Source organism: Polyodon spathula, chromosome 2 (genome assembly GCF_017654505.1).
Source record: "Polyodon spathula isolate WHYD16114869_AA chromosome 2, ASM1765450v1, whole genome shotgun sequence".
NCBI classification, from domain to species: domain Eukaryota; kingdom Metazoa; phylum Chordata; class Actinopteri; order Acipenseriformes; family Polyodontidae; genus Polyodon; species Polyodon spathula.
Window position 1 is genome coordinate 7615524 of NC_054535.1, and position 20358 is coordinate 7635881.

General features: G+C 38.7%; 2 protein-coding genes across 4 annotated transcripts in view; one reads left to right on the forward strand and one right to left on the reverse strand.

The window, feature by feature from the left end:
• Nucleotides 1-8993, forward strand: part of LOC121329629 (phospholipid-transporting ATPase VD-like) — a 45363-nt gene extending 36370 nt beyond the window's left edge. For both annotated transcript variants that reach the window (XM_041275319.1, XM_041275327.1), the window contains exons 11-22: nucleotides 239-863; nucleotides 1133-1239; nucleotides 1372-1498; nucleotides 2529-2713; nucleotides 4349-4613; nucleotides 4730-4806; nucleotides 4896-5021; nucleotides 5374-5574; nucleotides 5732-5812; nucleotides 6301-6405; nucleotides 6800-6987; nucleotides 7428-8993. In XM_041275319.1, coding sequence (XP_041131253.1) covers nucleotides 239-863; nucleotides 1133-1239; nucleotides 1372-1498; nucleotides 2529-2713; nucleotides 4349-4613; nucleotides 4730-4806; nucleotides 4896-5021; nucleotides 5374-5574; nucleotides 5732-5812; nucleotides 6301-6405; nucleotides 6800-6987; nucleotides 7428-7926 — 2586 coding nt within the window. In that variant the 3' untranslated portion in view covers nucleotides 7927-8993. The remainder of the gene's footprint in view (nucleotides 1-238; nucleotides 864-1132; nucleotides 1240-1371; nucleotides 1499-2528; nucleotides 2714-4348; nucleotides 4614-4729; nucleotides 4807-4895; nucleotides 5022-5373; nucleotides 5575-5731; nucleotides 5813-6300; nucleotides 6406-6799; nucleotides 6988-7427) is intronic.
• A 143-nt stretch (nucleotides 8994-9136) lies between these two features.
• LOC121329640 (atrial natriuretic peptide-converting enzyme-like) overlaps nucleotides 9137-20358 on the reverse strand; it is a 49732-nt gene continuing 38510 nt past the window's right edge. For both annotated transcript variants that reach the window (XM_041275340.1, XM_041275348.1), the window contains exons 15-22: nucleotides 19486-19596; nucleotides 17472-17595; nucleotides 16001-16126; nucleotides 13108-13157; nucleotides 12642-12816; nucleotides 11902-12173; nucleotides 11671-11804; nucleotides 9137-11120 (exon numbers count right to left, since the gene is read on the reverse strand). In XM_041275340.1, the coding sequence (XP_041131274.1) occupies nucleotides 10941-11120; nucleotides 11671-11804; nucleotides 11902-12173; nucleotides 12642-12816; nucleotides 13108-13157; nucleotides 16001-16126; nucleotides 17472-17595; nucleotides 19486-19596 (1172 nt within the window). In that variant the 3' untranslated portion in view covers nucleotides 9137-10940. The remainder of the gene's footprint in view (nucleotides 11121-11670; nucleotides 11805-11901; nucleotides 12174-12641; nucleotides 12817-13107; nucleotides 13158-16000; nucleotides 16127-17471; nucleotides 17596-19485; nucleotides 19597-20358) is intronic.

Sequence of the window (20358 nt, forward strand, 5' to 3'; positions counted from 1 at the left end):
CCACCCCCACTACCACTAGTTCAATGAAAATCAATTTGAGTTTGTTTAAGGACTCTGATTCAGACTCAAGACTCGAAGTCAAGGACTCTGGACTCAGACTTGGACTCATGGTTTGAGGACTCATCTACTGGTATTTTAATATCAGAAAAAAATGAATAAATAAACAAAAGTAAACTGTTTTGTGAGGATCTAAAAGTCAAAACTCATACTAACCACCTTCCTGTTCCCCTCTTCACAGGCCCAATTCCCCAAAACTGCCCGAACGCCCCTGAAATCCCTGGAAGAGATGAAGCAGTTATTCCAGAGATTCTCTGTTCGTCACTTTAGCACTCCCTCCACCCTGAATGGCACAGACTATCTGTCAGACAGTCCCAGCAGCTTTACAAGCAGACTTCATATTTTTAAAACCAGGACAAAAACACCCACCGAGGTTAAAGAAAAAGAAGAAAAGAGGTCTGGATCTTCTGAGAAAGACAAGCCTAGTGAGAACCAGGCACCTTGTAATACACAGTCCCAGCCAGAGGCAGAAGCTGCTGGGAGCGTTCCTTCTAGAATCGAGTCTCCCACAATGCAGCCCGGCGCTGAGGAACTGATCTATGAGGCTGAGAGCCCCGATGAAGCTGCTTTAGTCCATGCTGCAAGAGCCTACAAATGCACTTTACGAGCTCGGACCCCTGACCACCTCACAGTCCAGCTAGCTGCTATTGGAGACTTGAAATTTCAACTTCTGCACATTTTGCCCTTTGACTCCGTGAGGAAGAGGATGTCTGTAGTTGTCCGACATCCAGTCACCGGTCAAGTTGTTGTTTACTCAAAGGGTGCAGATTCAGTTATAATGGATCTTTTGGACAGCTCACCCAAAGGTAGAGTTTAGAGGACACTGTGCCAATCATTAGTGTTATACAGGGATGGGGGTGGTCTCTTTCAGGCGACTGTTGGCTGGATGGTGGTTAATGGGTTTTCGTTTTCTTTTTTGTTTCTTGTCTAAAATGTTTAGATTGCTTTCACCCAATTGCTCTAGGTTTTGAATAGTTCTAGTACTCCAAGATAGTTACTGAGGAACAGCAGTTTTATTTCTACTCCTTTCGGTTCTAAGAAATGCTGACTTTTAACTCCTCCTTTTATTTTGCAGATGATAGCCAATTAGAAAAACTATTAAGGAAAATTAAAGAGCAAACTCAAAAGCATTTAGATGATTATGCCAAGGAAGGACTACGCACTTTGTGTATAGCCTATAAGGTACTTTTCAGTGTTTTAAAAAATCTGTATATAACCGAACATTGTCTAACAGCTGAATTACTATTAAGTATTATTTATACCATTCTGTGTATGGAATACCAGCAAGCTTTTTTTTTTCTTTGTTATTGGAAGGTACTGAGTGATGCTGAATATGAAGAGTGGTTGAAGCATCATTTCTTAGCAGAGACCAGTATTGATCACAGAGAAGAGCTTTTGCTGGAATCTGCAGTTAAACTGGAAACCAACCTAATATTGTTGGGTATGATGCAATTCATTTTTCACCACAATTACTTGATAACAAAAAGGTATAGTTTCATAATGAAATATTTTAGCACTTGACAATTGTATTAACATAATTGTTAAATGGATTGAAACTGGTAGTGGAATTACAATATTTTGTCCATGAAGATTTTATTTATTTTTTTTATCAGGAATATGGCATTAAACAATACCAGTGGCAGGGTAGCTAGCTGTTGGATGATTATTTGAAGATCACAGTAGAGTATCTTAGATGCCAGAGGCTGTTTAAAAGGCAGGGTTGTCAGGAGAAGTGTACAGAAAGAGGTTGAGAAAAGCAGCTTTGCTTGAAACTAGATAGACACTGTGAAAGAGACAGGAAGGGGAAAGACTGGATGATTGCAGGCAGAATTGGAACATAAGAGAAGAACACAAGCAGGAGAGGACCGAGGCAGGAAAGTGGCAAGATAGTGCCTCTTGGATTAGAAGTAAGTACTATAGTTTTTTGTAGCACATAAGAACAGCATTTGTAATGACATTTTCTGGTGCAATTGGGTTCAACTAAAATTACAAAAAAGCAACATGTAAGCACTGTGTGATGTTGCTATGTGCTCATTGGCCTGTGTTTGTTTGTTTTATTTTTTTACTTCTATGTTTTTTTTATTGTATGGCAGTTGAATTATAAGTTGAAAATTGTCTTCCCTAGTAAATCATCATTTTAAATGATGCTTCTAAATAGTTAATTGCTGTATTAAACTAAAATATGTTTAAGCTAATGTAATAGAAATCGGGGACCATTTCTGGCCATTGAAAGAGCATAGTAATTATCAAGGACAGCCTTTGGTTGTGGTTGCTTTTAAGTCTGATGTAATTCTAACCCTAACTGGATCTAGCAGGGCAGGAAAGTCCCAATGTGAACCCACATTAACACTTGCTGCACAGATTCTTGGAGGGGGTTTCTCTTGTGTTAGTTATCTACTTTTCCATATCAAGCTCAATAGAGTGTACTATCCTCTATATAACACATTGTTTTGATCCTGCCTTTATTCAAGGTGCCACTGGTATAGTGGATCGCCTCCAGGAAGGCGTTCCAGAGACCATCGAAGCATTGCAGAAAGCAGGGATAAAGATATGGGTGCTGACTGGGGACAAACAAGAGACAGCCATCAACATTGCCTATTCCTGTAAGCTGCTGAGTCCTCTTGATAAGGTCTTCACTGTGAACTGCAACAGCAAGGTTAGTGGGTGGTTGACGGGGATTCATTCTAGCAGCATTTGAAGGATTCTATAAATATTACCGTATTCCTTCGAATTTAAGATGCACTTGAATTTAAGATGCAGCCCAAATTTACCACCCTCAGTTTGAGTAAAAAATAAAACATGAAATATATATGCATTACAATGATACAACCTCAATTACGCTGTTGTATCGTACAAAACTGACACAAAACAGTGTTATTGTAGATTAACCAAGGAGCTTGTTTATTGTGCTGCATGACATCAGGCAACATGTAACTTAGCAACCATAGCAGCAGTGACTGCAATGCAAACACAACAGTCAGAACCTGTTTTTTCTCCCAGTTTGTGAACTGTAATGTTGAAAAATACAAGGTTCTGATCAGCTTTTCCGATCTGTCCAAGCTGGTCCTGCTTGTTGGAAACAATAAAATTATAAAAGCTTCTCTTTGAGTTCCTCAGGAAAGCTAATGAGGCTTCTTTGAAAATGGCTGTCTGTATAACATGGGTGATTTGAAATCGAGCAGTAACGTTTTGGTTAGTTTGTCTCAGCAGGAATCACGTCGCTGCTTGTATATTCTGGCAGATGTCTTTTGTTGTCTTTTCTTAGCAGTCAGTCACGTTGCTGTTTGTGTACTCTGGTAGTCGCATCTTTTATTAGCGATGTTTAATACACTCATCACAATACTGTACTCAATTTTAAGACAGGCTATTTTTTCAGATGCAAAAAATGGTTAAAGGACATCTTGAAAGTGCGAAGGAATACATGTATTATCAAACTGGTTAGAAAAAACACTACAAGGAATTTTGTATAATTTCATAATGTAAATTGGTGCCCTCTGCTGCAATACACCAACATATGTGTATGTGTTACTGGAAATTAGTTTATTCTTTTTTGGTGCTACTGTAAGGTTACTTTTTAAGTAGGAGTGTTAGCAGTTATGCAAGGGTAGTGCCATTTAAAATGTGTGTTTTCCTGACTTTTTTTTAAGAGGGCATATTTGCTTGTATTTTCAACCCCTACCTATCATTAATTACATTGTGTAACAATTATTATTATTTTTTTTTTGGTCCTGGGTAGTAAGTGTTATTTCCTAATTGCTTATGCCTCAAAAGTATAGAAAATGGCTATTATTCCCCACAAACTTTGCTTTTGTGACCAGGACTGTGATATTTCAAAATATCATTATTTCCAATGGGAAAACGGGCAAATGTGTGTCTTTTCATTCACATAAAGTCAGAATAAAACAACATATGAATCCAAATTAGCATGTATTTATACTAAAGTAATACAAAAATGACTACAAAAGATTTAGAAGTGAGTAGTTTTTCGAGATTTACGATTATACTGTAAATACAGTATAATCGTAAATCTCGAAAAACTGCTCACTTCTAAATCTTTTTAGAAGACACACATTTGCCCGTTTTCCCATTGAAAATAGTGATATTTTGAAATATCACTGCCCTGGTCACAAAAGCAAAGTTTGTGGGGAATAATAGCCATTTTCTATACTTTTGAGGCATAAGCAATTAGGAAATAACACTTACTAACCAGGAACAAAAATTGTGTTACATAGTATTATTAGTTACCGAAATTCTAACTTGGATTGTATCACATCATTTCTATCATTTCCAGGACTGCTGTGAGGCATTGCTTAATACACTTATAAAGGAAATCAGAGAGAGCATCCCTGGGCCCAGTGGAGGGCCAGTGCCTGGCTTCAGCTTGGTGATTGATGGGAAGACACTGGAGTACGCTTTGCACGAGAGCCTGGAGGAAACTTTCCTGGAACTAACCAGGCAGTGCCGAGCAGTCGTGTGTTGTAGATCAACCCCACTGCAGAAGAGCCAAGTGGTCAAGCTAGTGCGAGACAAACTGGGTGTCCTGGCTCTTGCTATAGGTAAACTTACTTGTATCTTGTGTCTCTACATCTGTATCTATAAGAGGATGTAGCAGGACATAAGACATGCTATTAAAGATGTAAAAATGTATGTACAACCTCATCATTCTATTTAGGTGATGGTGCCAATGATGTCAGCATGATCCAGGTTGCTGATGTTGGAATAGGAATTTCAGGACAGGAAGGCATGCAGGTATTTTGACACCGTTAAACATGCGGTCATTACACAATTTGCCAAGTATCGTTTTGATAGGAATTTACAGTGCTTTCTCTTTCTTTCAGGCTGTGATGTCCAGTGACTTTGCTATATCAAGATTTAAACATTTAAGCAAGTTGCTGCTTGTCCACGGTCATTGGTGTTACACAAGATTAGCCAATATGTCTCTTTATTTCTTCTATAAAAATGTTGTAAGTATAAGGTGGCATACCTGACCTACATGGAATTGAACTAGTCTTTCAATGCTTTCCCCTATGGGATGGATTCCTCTGCTACAAGAGGTGTAGTGGATGTGTTTGTCCAGGCGTCTGTATTTATGTTACCTTTGGAGTTTCTAATCAAATGAGAACTGCTTGTATGATAATGAAACTTGATTAGGGTACTCTTTTAAAAAGTTTGTAACTATAAAATCTGGGGGAAAATGTGCAACAACTGCTACAGTCAGTAGATACATGGTTATTTGTACTTCTTTTATTATGATACACAGTATTTGCCAGCAAGGTTATTTTATACCAGCCATCTTGTGTCCTGTTCCTTTTCTAGGCCTATGTGAACCTGCTCTTCTGGTATCAGTTCTTTTGCGGGTTTTCTGGGAACACGATGACAAACTATTGGATTCTCATTTTCTTTAACCTGCTCTTCACCTCGGCTCCCCCTGTAATATATGGGATCTTGGACAAAGATATTTCTGCTGAGACACTCACACGGCTGCCAGAGCTTTACAAAAGTGGTCAAAACTCTGAGGTAATGAATGATATCATTCGTAAACCAAATCATGTCAGCAATACACATTCCGTAGTTTAGAAATGTACCCAAATTGCTTTTAAAGGTGCCTGAAAATTTTCCTTTTCATTGATTTTAAGGAGAGTAACATTTTCTGCTCTTGTTCTTCTACTTACAGGCCTACTTGCCATCCACTTTCTGGTTGACAATGTTGGATGCATTTTATCAAAGCCTTGTCTGCTTCTTCCTTCCATATTTTGTAAGTGTATTTTGGGAAGAGGTTTATAGAATTTTACAAAAAGCAGGGACCAACAAGTACTTGTTAACTGAAGGTCTCAAAGTGAATTCCTCATTTTGTAACATTTAACATGAATATATCTTCAAGAGAAAACTAAACACTTGCTGCCCCTATACCTGTTTTCTTCATTACCATATTTATTCTTTACCATTTAATGGCAATACCAGCAACATTTTTGGTAGAACTGCAGATCAGTGAACTCAGGAATTTGTTTTCACTGCAAGTGTGGTGAATTTCATTGATGGTTGTAGCATGCTGGAATTCAGAATTATCTCAGCCATAAAACGATGACAGCAGTAACCCAAGTACTAAAAGTATCAACATACAATATATTCCAATGTAACGATGTGGTAAATGCACACGTGAAAGAATTGAGCTAGTAGTAAACCTTTGAATTGTTTGTTAGTGGATTATTTTGTTGCTGAAATGTAATTTTCTTTTTTTTACAGGTGTATGCAGATTCTGATATCGACCTCTTCTCTTTTGGAACACCTATAAACACATCTGCTCTCTTAATAGTTCTCCTCCATCTTGTTTTAGAAAGCAAAACCTTGGTAAGTATCACATGAACCAGTAGAGACTAATAATATGTTGCTAGCATTGGTTCCTTCAGGACAATTTTAAATGGATAATTGAAACAGGTGGCACAATTTTATAATGCCATAACTAAATTAAAAAAAAAAAAAAAAAATCATAAAACATGTATTTTTAAAAGGAATGGCTTGGAACAGAGCCGTTTGCCTAGAAACTACTGTGTGACCAGGATGATGGATAATGTAATTGCAGTACAGAACAACTATCTTCCACAGTGTCTGAGAACTGCCTTTCCTGGAGGCGAGACTCATTCTGCCATGCCTTTCTTGTACTGAACATTAGTTTAACAACTAGCATTGGGTAAGCTTCCTTGGATCATTTTGCATGTTCACATTTTACAATTTTCAATTTCAGACTTGGATACATGCGGTTATCCTGATTGGAAGTGGGCTATTTTACTTTGTGTTTGCTCTGATCTTCAGTGCTACTTGTGTAACCTGCAACTCTCCAGCCAACCCTATTGGGATCATGGAGAAATATATGTCCGATCCAGTCTTCTACTTGGTCTGTGTTCTGACTACCATCGCAGCACTTTTGCCCAGGTAAAGACAAAAAACACAATAATCGATGTCCCATTGTAAAGCTTTGCCAATGTTTCATATCTCGTTGCCAGCTAACCCTCAACACACAGTGATCACTGTATGTTTTCCTCTCGTAATCCTGGAGTTTTGCAGTTTTATGTCCATTACTTCCCTATGTTTATTTAAATAGAAACTTTCCTATTTTGACCCCTTGTGATATCCACTGTTATTTCCTGATTTAACATGTCTGCCAATTCTGCTTTCAGATTTGTAGGGATGGCAAAGCATGAGCATATACTGAGGCAGGTGCTTTAAAACCTTGGAAGAGGTGGTGTTTTATTTAAAGGCTGTCAGACATACGTGACTTGGTGACCTTAAAACGTGTCTGTTTAATTTGTATTAAGGATGTAAGGATAGTATGAATAGCCTTGTAATTTTAAAATGTTGTTCCTCTCTTCCAGGTTTGTGTATCGCTACGCTCAAACTATTTTTTTCCCTACACCCATCTTGAAGGCTGCCCAGTTTGATAAGATGACCCCAGAAAAGCACAGTCATGAAGTTAAAGCCTGGAAAGATTCCCAAGTCTGCGATCTGTATGGGCACACAAACCCCATGGGGGTCAACACTGCTGCTGACACCATGGCTGTAAGAGAATGCAGCTCACCAATAACTGGCTGCACCGGACCTGCAGGTCGTATAGTGAGATCAGGAGCTTCACCACGGTCCAAATCAGATGGCAAAGACACATCGGAACACACCAAAACACACCAAAACACTACAGTGCCTGCCAGTGCCATGACCAGAACACCCGTTCTGCAGAGGTATAGATCAGTACCTGGGGCCTTGAGCTGTACATTTGATGAAGGAGAACATGAAGGTGAATCTTTGAATAGGACGGATCATAGCTGCAGTGTGCAGGACATACTGCTTCAAGCCAGCACTGCTGAATCAACACCCTAGTTTATGGAGTAGATCATTGTTTGACATTTCATATCCCTGCCACTATGTACTGAAGTTAGTGAAATAAATGAAGCAGCCAGTAGTGGCTGGCCCATATTGGCATTTTTGTTTGCAATCCTTAAGATTTGCACAAATGCTATTAAGCTTAAATAGTATTGTATGAACCTAGAAGAGTGTTTACAGGGCATGTGAGAGCCTTAGAGCAAACAAAAGTATGTGATGTTGATGATGATGATGATATTTTTTTAAAGTTTTATAACAGTTGCAGAATATAGTTTTGAACAGTTTGTGCTTTCTAGGTATAGGGCCGCTGTGTAGCTTCATTTCATTCTTTTTTTTTTTATTTTTATTTTCTGTGCCAAAGATATTTCTGTAAATGTAAGCACCAATATGTAGTAGGCATTAACACGTCAACTTGACTATAATTTTTGTTTTGCTTTTCTCATCCGTGATCAGCAATAATCAACCTTCAAGTGAGAACCTGACTGGCTTCTATTTGCCATGTCAGTGTTTTACTAGAAAAGCTGCACACAGGCATATGGCAGACTTGTCCTGGAAGGCTGGGCATTACACGTTTTTATAGATTATGTGTTTTTTTTAAAGTATATATCTTTTTAAAGTGTGTTTGTTTTTTTTTTTGTTTTTTTTTATCTCCAAATATTATAATTTATTGAGAAAATAAAATAAATAGATTTGCAATGTGGTGATTCCTCCCCCACCTGTTTTTCCTGTTGTCTTTTCAATTTGTTCTTAGTCAGCATAGCCATGTGCATTATTCATTGGTTGGTGTCTCAATGTCTCATTATTCTTACTGCCTGGTAAAGTAGACTTTTTTTTTCTTAATTTTGTAGTTGCCAATTATTTTTGTTATGTTTCTCCCAATTTGAAATGCCCAGTTTAGTATTTAGGCTCAGCTCACTGCTGTGGTGACTTGGGACTGGCGAAGATGAACACATGTTGTCCTCTGAAGCAAGTGCAGTCAGCCGACTGCTTCATTATACACTGCGGATTCACCATGCAGCCACCCAGGAGCTACAGCCTAGACCCTGCCCCTGCCCCTGCCCCTGCCCAGCCAATTGAGCGCTGCCTCCTGGGAACTCCCATCCACGGTCGGCTGTGGAATAGCCCAGACTCAAACCAGCAACATCCAGGCTATAGGGTGCATCCTGCACTCACGCAGAGCGCTTTTACTGGATGTGCCACTCGGGAGCCCCCCCCCCTTTTTTTGTTTGTTTATATAATCATATCAACCATTATCTTGGAGAATTGTATACTAGACAAAGGTTCTGGCATGTGTTACATTTGCTTAAAAATCATCAAATTCAGATTGTCACTTACAGTAGAACAATAACTAATTGTAAAAATACCAAATTCATTCAAGACAAGATACATTATATTTCATGTGTGCACATAGAAAAGCAGTATAAAAATACTTTATAAAATTACAAACATCATAAGTAATCTTTACATGGAATGTTACAGTAACACACTGCAGCAGAAACAGATGTTTCTTCAACAGAAAGGTACAGAGCTGGGTTATACAATGTATATAGTTTGTGAAGTAAGAGAAAACATGAGACAGAGACTTTGGCATGAAGTAATTCGGTTTGCTGTGTCTATTTCTACAATTAACAATTCACTGTATAGACCAATCGGCAATAACTCCCAACCCTTAATCCAGAATCACCAACTCATGTTTGCTTCACTGTTGTAAGTTTGTTAAGCTTGATTTTTAAACTACCAAGATCAGTTAAAAGCTTGATTGAAAACATTGTATTTTAATCAACAGTACAAATGCCTGACACATTTAAAGTCTTGATTTGATTTATACTGTAAAAGTACAACTTCACAAATGGACTTGTCTGTCAAGTGTTGTTCATATTTCGAGGAAGAGCTGGATGGAGACCATATAACCAGGTGTCAGGTTATTCCCATTTTGTTGTGTGTGTTAGTAATGATTTCAATGTTGTTGTTTTTTTTTTTTTAATATACTGTATATCTGAAACAAAATGGCATTTTGTGATTGATTCAAGCCTTCCTGAATGACATCTCTTTTGTGATGAAATTGGACAGCCTGCATGGCCTCAGTATTGCAGAGATGGCTTTTCTGTTAACTTTTGTTTTAGTAAAATATAGGACATACCCTGTTTTGCCTTATGCATACAGATATTTACCAGTTTGTTGCTTTCCTATTTTTACATATAACTCTTACAATAATTCAGTCATTCAGAGATGCATGTTCTATGTTAAGTTTTGAGAATACCTTGCAGTAGTCTTTACATTTGGAATGGGGATCTGGGGCGCCTGGCTCCAAGCCTATTGAACAGCAGTCTCTTTCCTGGATCCTTTTTAAATCGTACACATAATCTAATTGCATGTCTGTTTCATACTAGGAAATATTCCCTTCTATTCAAAGTTTGTGATAATCCTAGTATGATTGCTAAAGCATGTTTTTAGATAGTGTGCAGAGGTTTAAGAAAATCCTAATTATGATTTTTTCTTCAGAGCAGTGGCAAGCCTGGGTCATTTTCTTTGCGATGTTAGTGACAGAACTTGCCAAACAAGCAGTGTGCCGTCTTGAACATAGAAACAGAAGTACTACTACTGTGATAACAACTGTATAACAAGATGCTATACACGTTGGCCACAGTTATCTTTTATAACAAAAGCACCCTTAACTTTATTATAAAAACACCAATGTAACCTCTGCAAATAATTGGCTGCATTATAAACAGCCCTACCCAAGAGGCTCAAAGCCAAGTTACCAGTTCCAATGGAATGGTAAAATAGCACAGTGAAATTAAAATTCTATAGAAAATGCTAGAAGCGTCTGACAATTCATGAATAGAGGCACATGAGTCGAGCATAAGAGAATCTGTTGCTTGTATGTATACCTCCTCCTTCCATGATTTCCAGGAATTGTCTTCACAGTTTTTTTTTAACCACTAGCTGCCAAAGCTCTTGTCTCAATTTGTTTTAAAGAGCCCCACCCATCTCTACTGTGTCACAGCTTTCTAGAGGAGAAATGTGTGGAGATATATCTGTCTCTCGATCCACTCCACGAAATGAGTCACGTTGCTGTAAACGCCAGGTCCCAAGACTTGGGAAAAACAAACTGATCCCCAGGATGTCAGCCCGTACAAGGTCCAGCGCCCTGCAGATTCTTCACAAACTAACGGCCCACCGCTATCGCCCTGGAAGACAGAAATCCAGGTCTGAGAGAGTGACATATAATCCTGCAGTCAGGGATGAGGTCAGGTCATTTGAAGAGAACAAACAGAACGGCTCACTTGCTTTTGTTTAGTACATTTCTAAAGTATAAAATGGAGGACCCTTATTTTTACTGATGACCAAAAAGTAAACTGAGTGCTTGCTATGTGAAAGGTTCGCTAAATAATATATAAATATGTATTTATATAGTTATTTTCATACTGTAGTATCTCAACACCTTTTACAAGTCAATAAAAACAAAAAGGTTGCAATAAAATTAAAACAAGAATAAAGAACATCAACATTAGAGAAAAAAAGAAAAAACATTTTAAAATGAGTACAGACAAAATGTCTGTACACTGCAATACAACATAAAAACAAAAAAAAACAGCGTCTAGCGTGTTACGAAACTGCAGTGCGTTCTAGACTTACAACACATTTAAGTTGTCAATAGCTTAAGTTTTAAAAGCAACCATTTTCTTTATAGCTTGACAGAAATTTGCATCTTCTCTAGAAATAACTTGCATAACTCACCATACAAGAATCCACTGTTCCAGATTCGTATCCTGCACATAGCATTCGAGACGTGATGGTTTTCATGTCAAAGTAAGACTGACACTGATCCATTGAAATAATCCGAACCTCTCCTTCTTGCAGCTTGAAGGGCACTGTTTAAAAAAAGAGAGAGACAGAAACACTGTAGGTTTGCTTACCAGATCTCATCAAGAAGCTTTCGGAAATACTTGAAGAGCAAATCACACTTACTCCTGTTGCCCATGTGGCCCCATCCCGTGATGTAACAGTACGTGTCTGGCTGTGCATGCTGGGCTTTGTTAGGTAGACACACAGGCCTCACATAGCTGGTCTCATTAATCTCCTCGTCCAGTTCCACTATGCTGATGTCGTAATCCACCACGGCTCTGTTGTACCTCGGGTGCAGGATAATTCTCTTCACCTTCCTGGTCTGCATGAAGGGTGACGGGTGGTCCAGGTTGTTGATACCGAACACCACTTTCCAAACATCAGCGTTTTCCCGGCTTAACAGAGGGAAACAGAGTGCCAAAATATAACCAAATATCAGTCCTTTGATAAATACAGTATGGGTCTGCACATTGACAAACAAAATTGTGGACCTTTACAAACATGTAAATAACAAGTATCAATTTGGTATTCGTATTCATGTTTGCTATTATACGACACTGCATGTAAAGTCTTAGTTTCTATTGGGTACTAAAGTAGGATGAGGTACTGTTGAGGTCTTTCATTGGCTGCCAAGATTTAATTGTCCATCTTACCACTTGAAAGTATGCCTTTTGTCACAGCCCAGACACATGCTAGGAAAAGCAAGACCCACTCACAGGTCTGGTAAACTGAGCGGCAAAGAAAGGTACAAATCTTAACAGTTCTGATGTCATTAACTATGTGCACAAACTATTTTATGTTTCTACTAATCATTGTGGTTAGTTAATGTTCACCCCCTGTTTCCCAGTATTCCCTGTTCTCACCCCTCAAAGCAGTGTGCTACTGTCAGCAACCACTTCTTGCCGATGAGGACACAGCCGCAGATGTGGCCGCTGGGGTCACTCTGCATGGAGCACTGCCAGGGCCAGCGGCCAGGCCGACTTGTCCTGCCTCCCAGAATCCTCTTGGTCATTCGAGCTGCAGGTCTACGCCCACAGTCTGGGGGAAAAAATGAAAAACAAATAACATTCTGCAGTAAATGGACAACATCTGCACCCCAATAGGAGACCCCTGAAAAAGAGACCAACAATCTGTTCAGGGATGTTTAAGTGGAAGAGAGATTTTCTTTTTTGCAGGACTTTCACAAGCTGTTCACAGATGAGGAGAGAAATAACTTGGCAGGAAATCTTTTTTTTTTTTATTCATTTGGATTATCATAGATAAGAAAGCAAAACAATTTAGAAAAAAAAGAAGATCTCATATAATCTGAAGTATTTTCAATGGCAGTACCTTCTTTGACACAACGGAGAGACACTTTGCTTCGGCTCCAACAGACATGCCTGCATGCAGAAAGAAAACACATCATTGCAATACGATTGTGAGAGAACAGAAAGGAGCAGATTATGAGCACAACAGTAATGAAACACCTACAGCGTCAGGCTGGCTGTTGCTTTGAATCTGTTTAATGAGAGATGTCTGGTGGCTGTTCGCCAAAGTAAAACAAAACGTGTTCATTACCTAGGAGCTGCTGTATTCCGACAAGCGCCTAAAACTTCCTGGAGCTAATTGTCATGGAAACAGGAGAATTTCCAATGCCTCCCTTTGGTAAGTGGTGTCATGTGTCTCTTACAGAGGCAAGGTCAAATCTAGCAGCCAATAGTAGGCACTCAGTTAGCTACCAAGTACAAAAAAGATAAGGTGACCCTATGGCTCCATGTTCAGCAGGACAGTCTGGGACTGTTCAGGCTTTTCAACTCACAACACAATGCATTCTGGTATGTTTTCCCTGTTTGGGGTACCATTCTAAGAGAAGCAGGACTACACTTACCAGAACGCATTTGGTTGTGAGTTAAAAAGCCTGAACTGTACCACTGAACACGGAGACATATGGTCACCTTAAAAAAAAGACTGCCAGACCTAACAAAACATTGGTCCCACATGTACACTAGGAAGTGTCAACAAACAGAATGTCCAGACTACCAGGAGGGCAGTACAGGGAATAAAGATATAGGTGTACTGCACTTGATTATTCTGTGTATGAAAGTATGTAAACTTCTCCATGGCAACAGAATCACAGAAGCTGTGCTGTGATCATGAAGCGGAATAGAATGACTGTATTCTCTCACAGCTCTGTAGGATGATTCACCGTAGACATACGGTCTGTGTTTTGCTATACATACTACATCCTAAATTCTTTAACCAGTAAGCCTCATTTAAGGGGGTCTTGACGTAGAACAGGGGTCCTCAAGAGGCGGACCATGGGCCGAATCCGAATGCCAATCTATGCCTTCACATTGGAAATGCTGTGAATTTTTCAGACAACACACTTCTAATGAGAGTGCGGTGCATGAGGGTACATTAGGTGTCGCTGTGACAGTAAGTAACAGATATAGTGAAGGGCATGGATGATGCAAAATGTACAAGTCAACAGTATTAGTACCTCAAATGAAGTGAAACCCAGTGCGTTGGCTGCTGTGGCGTTAACATATCCCTTCACTATGGCTAATAAAACAACTATCATTTTTTTGAAAGTACATAAGATAGATACAATTTTCAATAAGATAAATACAATTTTCAATAAGATAGATACAATTTTCATACCTTACGAGTTCAGAAAATTGCACTTCACAAACACCAAGAAAACAATGACAAATACCGATTCTACAAAGCCCATTTTTGCTAAGTAGCTTTTCGAAGCTGATTAAAAAATATTACCGGTAAAACAATATAATACTCTATTTAAAAACACATACAACACATATTTGTGTTACTTTTGGTGCCCCTGACTCAGGGAAAGCACACAATAATGTACCGTACTGTACTACTCGTGTGTACGAAACTTCACTTTGCAAACAATGGTAGCGCAACGAACAGAACCCGGCCACGACAGATATGGTATCATTCCACCATCCACCAAAATGTGCTGTGTGCAAAACTTAGCAATGAGTATGCTGATTGTATTAGTGATTAAAATTGTCAGACTTACAACACATGCAGTTAAAATGTTTCTTGTCTTATGTATCTACAGATCACATTATGTGTGTGGACATTCATTCTCCAAGACTAACATTATTAATATTAATATCAGTGTCCTTTTCTGACTGATGCAAATCTTTGCATCTCTGTATTGCTCTTGTTAAGCTCACCTGTAACTCAAGGCCCTTGAGGACCTGCCACTTCCCCAATTTACTTTGAGCATTAGCCAATTATAAATGCACTGAATGTAAAATTACTGTACTTTGTATTACTTGTAATGTGTTTTTATTTTTATTCACTGACTTTTCAGTTCAGTTTTTTTCTTCTTGTGCTTCAGTTTTGTTTGCTATATAGGAATACACATAGGAATACAGTAGTTATACAATTCTCTGGTTATGGCAGAGAAATAACTCCTGCAGTAACAAATCAGTAAAGAAGGCAGACTAGTAAAAATGAGACAGTTTTGATTCCACCAAAAACTCCTTTAAACCCAGTGAAGAACTCTCGAACCAACAACATGTGTAACCCTATATTTGTCGGTATGGGGATAGGAGTGAAAATGTGCTCTGGACCTTGACCTTGCTGTAACCAAGAATTGTGGACCTTCACTAAAATAATTGACTATCCCTGTTGTAAAATATGTAAGTGAATGAAAACAAGTATCGGTACAAAATAAATAAGCTATTTCTCACAACAATACAGTATTTACATGAGAGAGGTTTTGACCCTGCCACACCCTCCCATACAGATTACTTCCTGCACTGTTAGAAAGAGCAGATTTTTTGTTGTTGTTGTTGTTGTTCCACTGCATGCAGAAGGTGAGGAAAAACCCACTGTGCTGTACTGCAAAGTATGGACAGTGACACTTAGTGGTAAAAAATGGAAATACATCACTGGATAATGTACAGTAAATTGAATCCATTCCAAACATGTTTTGAAGGGGTTCTGCATGGCTAACAGTAGAAAATTACAGATGTGTTGTAAAGACTTGTGTTGACCAATCTCGATTAGCTATTTCAATGTCTAGCCTAAATTTGTGGACGCACGTTGTGTGAGGTTTTCTGTTCACTGTAAAAGTGTGAAGTTAGAAGTACTTTTGTTGATGTGGTTTTGTGAAAGAAAGGTTCCCAGTGACACAATACAAAGAAAGGATACTTCAGTGTAAATGCTGTGTAGTTCCAAGTGTTGAACCCAAGTTACTTCTCACCCTTTCACCAGAAGAGCTTGGAGGGTGGAGCCATTCTTGTGTCTCCAATCAGAGCTCAGGTGCAGCCACTTCCTGCGGCCTGGTTGGTCTTGCTGGTCTTGTACAATACGAGTGGTGGACAGACCCCTGTTGAAAGCAAAAAGACAGACAGGTAAGAACCCGACAGAACCACCTCCCTGTTTTTAAAGTGGGATAAAAAAAAGTACAAAGATGCCCCTCTGCTCAATGACCATGATAAACGTTTCCATTATTTTCAAGATGCAATTGCATTGCTCCACACCAAGCTTTACCATTTTTTTACTCTGCTTAACCACACTTTGCTAAACTTGAACCACAGCATACCACAATAAGCAACGGTTTTTTGTCTTGCTGTTCACAAAAACTGATGGAAATTGTCACCAAAGCTCCTGGGTTTGCAGAATAACCCTAAAAAAAGAGGACGGCCCATTCAACCTCCAACAAACCGATCCTCATTTCCCTCTCCTCCCAACTCTGCCAAATCCAGTTTTGTACACAGTGTGCATTGCCATTGTAAGCTCTTCACTGTCAGTTCACACATGACAAAGCCTTGCTTGCACTGACAGCTAATAAGCTGTGCAGACCTCTGAGCACCTCCTTGGCCCCTAACAAATGTGGAGCTACATTTCATTGAATAAAAAAAAAATGGTTGCATTTCCTTGTATACCCTTAACTAAACTCAACTGATCCATATGGGAAAGAAGCACAGTTCACAAAGCTCCAGGGTTCTGTTTTTGCTTTCTAGTTGGCGCTGCCGTTTTTTTAACAAGCCCCAGTGCTTCCTGCTCTATTGTAGACGATGTGTAGGGCTCTCTTTTTTTTCGCACTAATGGGCACTTGTGGAAGCCGCCGCAGTGGAAAGACCTTTAGTTCCTTTTGTGTAAAGTGAAGGTTCTTTCACTCATAATTTTTTTCTGCTCTCCAGCCTCCATTCTCATTTTCAGGAGGTTTATTTGCATGATAAAGGTTACTGCTCAGCAGCAGCAGAAGTCTCAGGGTCAGACTCCCAGTCAGGATCATTTTATAATCATTATCTGGACAAAGTGCACCTCTAGGTGAGCCTCCACTAAAACGCACCAGTGCAGCTGGCTTTTCCCTTCTGGCAGCTCTGCTATGAATTTATGTATTTATTTAGTGTGTAGGTGCTACTGCCTTCCTTTAGAGATGCATGATGCTACTTCTACTTTCCCTCAATAGGTCTTGCCTTTTGACAAATACATCCATCTTACTAATGCTACAAATACAGTACAATATTAATGTATTTATTTATTTGTTGCTGTGCCTGAGATGCATGGAATAATAATAAATGAACTAATGTTTCAGAATAAAACATATGGGGACATAGATGCCAGATGCTTCATGGTGTCTGAGTGAAAACAGAAAGATGTCTCATTGTGTATAGCAGAGATTCAATTGGCTACAGTCAGACTCTGCTACAAGCTACTGACCTTACCCTAAACCCATGTGCTTGCAGGCCAGCAGGCTCAGCTCCTCTTGCCAGTTGTCAGCACACACATGATAGTCTGAGGCAGACTTATGGATGGTCAGCAGGGATGAGGGTGTCTGCGACAGAGTCACTGCACAAAAAAAGGATAGCTCTTAAAACTGTTTAGCAAACAGGACTCTATGAAGTTTATAACTTCTGCAGTAAGGCCTGCCCTCTATACATATTACTTAATCCAATTCCAGCCTTTCAAAGAAACATAAATAGTCAAGTAACTTCCTGACTTCTCTAACTCCACCTGAGTACTGACCCCTTGGCACTGTCTGTTAGCAAGCCAGGTGGTGTACATCTAATATTCATAACAAATATATATTTATTCAAATCTTCGCTGTTGTAGAGGTTTGTCCTGTACTACCACTGCATTTAACTTAGTGTTCCCTGATCCTCCAGTTGGATGTTACAATATAATTTTTGTTGACTACTAATTTCTTCAGCTGTTAAAGAGAGTTCAACATGGGTATATATTAGATACGAACCTTTTTAAATATGTTAACCTATTTTAAAAAACAACTTGGCTCACTACACCTTATACATGCTGAGCTTGTTTGAATGACCTAATAAAATTAAACTCGTTCAAGCAGAGAATGCAATGACGCTAGTAAAGAATTAATTAAGTCTGTACTGTGTCTTCTGGTAAGAGCCCTATGTATAAACACATTCTTTCCTTGTAGACCTCTGCAATTGACAACCTTGTAATCCTCACCTACTTCAGTCACACTTCATTTAATCCCATCTAGCTTTAGTCTTGGATCTTTGTTTTTTTTGCCTTCCTCACGTTTCTTCTTAACCTGTTTTTTTGTTTTGTTTTGAAACCAGTATAATTGACTTAATCCTTTGAAAACATCAGTTCCCACCTATTTTCATTAGGCTGTTTATTGTAAATGCAATAGATAGCGTGAAATTGAATACAAGGTTGTATTCAAATCAAAGGTTGTGATCACTTTCACAAAATGATTTTGAGAATCACTTTCATGGTTTAGCTATCATCGAATTCCCTAGAATACCATACAGCCATGCAATTTCACACCCTCCATGGTTACAAAAAATACAGGTACCATTAACATACTGTTCAGGTTTCAGTAAGGTAACAGTGTGGACTACAGATAAAGGAATTCTTTATACCATCTTTATTTTTTGAGTATATTATTTTCTTACCTGTTTAGGATCATATTATGTGTTCTTTTAACACGCTCTGCTGCTGTTCCTGCTTAGACCTGCTTTACTAAATATTCAAGACCATTTTTTCTAAATGCTGAGTTTATAAAGTAAGGTAGTTTTAGAAAGCCTAAAATCTATCCAGAGTGGGGCAGAAAGAGTTGCACACCCTAGAGCAAGGGTCTCCAACCCTGGTCCTGGAGAGCTACTGTGGCTGCTGGTTTTCACTTCAATCAGTTACTTAAATGAACCAATTATTGGCTTAATTAGTCAAGATTAACATGTGTTCCAGATGTTTAGCCACTGATGATGTAAAGACACCTATAAAACCTGCTGGATAGGTGCTCTCCAGGACCAGGGTTGGAGACCCCTGCCCTAGAGGAATTCAGATTTTATATGTAGTAAAAAGAAAGATTTTACAGGAAGAATGGAAAACAAGAATCTAAGCAGAAAGAACAATAATGTTGAATGCTCATGATACGATATTGAACAAGTTAGAAATTCAGTACTATCAAATCGTAGGTGATGTAAAGTACCCCGGCTTGGCTGAAGATGCAGTGCTGGTGTCCTTTTGCCATGCAGTGTTTTTTAAACGTGTTTTACTCTGAAAAAAACATTTTAAACAGCGCATATGAAAATAAATTGGACCTGACGCACCTGACAAGCGCTGAATAAATGGACCGCTAAGTTTATTATTTTCCTTTAATAATAAACCAACTGAAAGGAATCTGAAGTGCTAGGAAGGGTTACAAATACAATGAAATACAACAAAAACAACAACATAGCACACCTGAGAAGCAGAACTTACCACAGTCCCATTCGTCTGAGCTGTCAGTACAGTCTTTTTTGCCATCGCACCATAAACTACGGTGTACACATTCATGATTGTGACACACTCTCTCATTGTCTTTACAAGAAGCTGTTAAAAAATGACAAAAAAAAAATATCACTCATCTATACTTTACATACTTTAATATGAATATTAGCTGGTGGTGGTTAGATATAGAGCGTGAATAGCAAACACACAGTTTTGACTGTGTGAATGTGTAATAGTTCCATTTGAACTAAAAAAAACAGGTTCAACACTAAGGCATTGTTCCAATAGATGAACACACTAGCTCTTATTAGAAAGCGCATGGCAGTCAAGCTAAATGTTATATTGTACCACCCTTCTCATAGTCTGACTTACAGTTACCAATAGTGATTATACTTTCCATAAATAACCTTGAAGAAGTCTTGCTGTAAAGCTGAGTAAATTAATTGAATTGAAACATGCAAAAGTAAATAAATCTTTTGTGAGGTCTGTGTCGGAGGGATGGCTAAGGTAGCTTGAAATTGTATATTCTCCTAGGGCGTTTCCTACACTTTCATAGGAGTCCTTTTGTATTTTATTAAGGTTGTATTGAAATGTGCATTTTCCACAGTCCTGAAAGACAGCATTTTTTTTTTTTTTTTTTTGCTATCTTCCAGTTCATTTAATTGTTTTTCATCCAAATTGGCATGTCTACTTACTACTTTGGGATTTGATTTGCTGGTAGTTGTTCACTCCATTTTATAGTTACTCTACCTCTGTAACGGTAAACAAGATAGTTGCCGGTACTTTAAATTCTGTGAGGCAGCGCGATGATTTCTAATATGTGATAAGGCTCCATCCAACTGTCCGTATCCATCCAATATACGG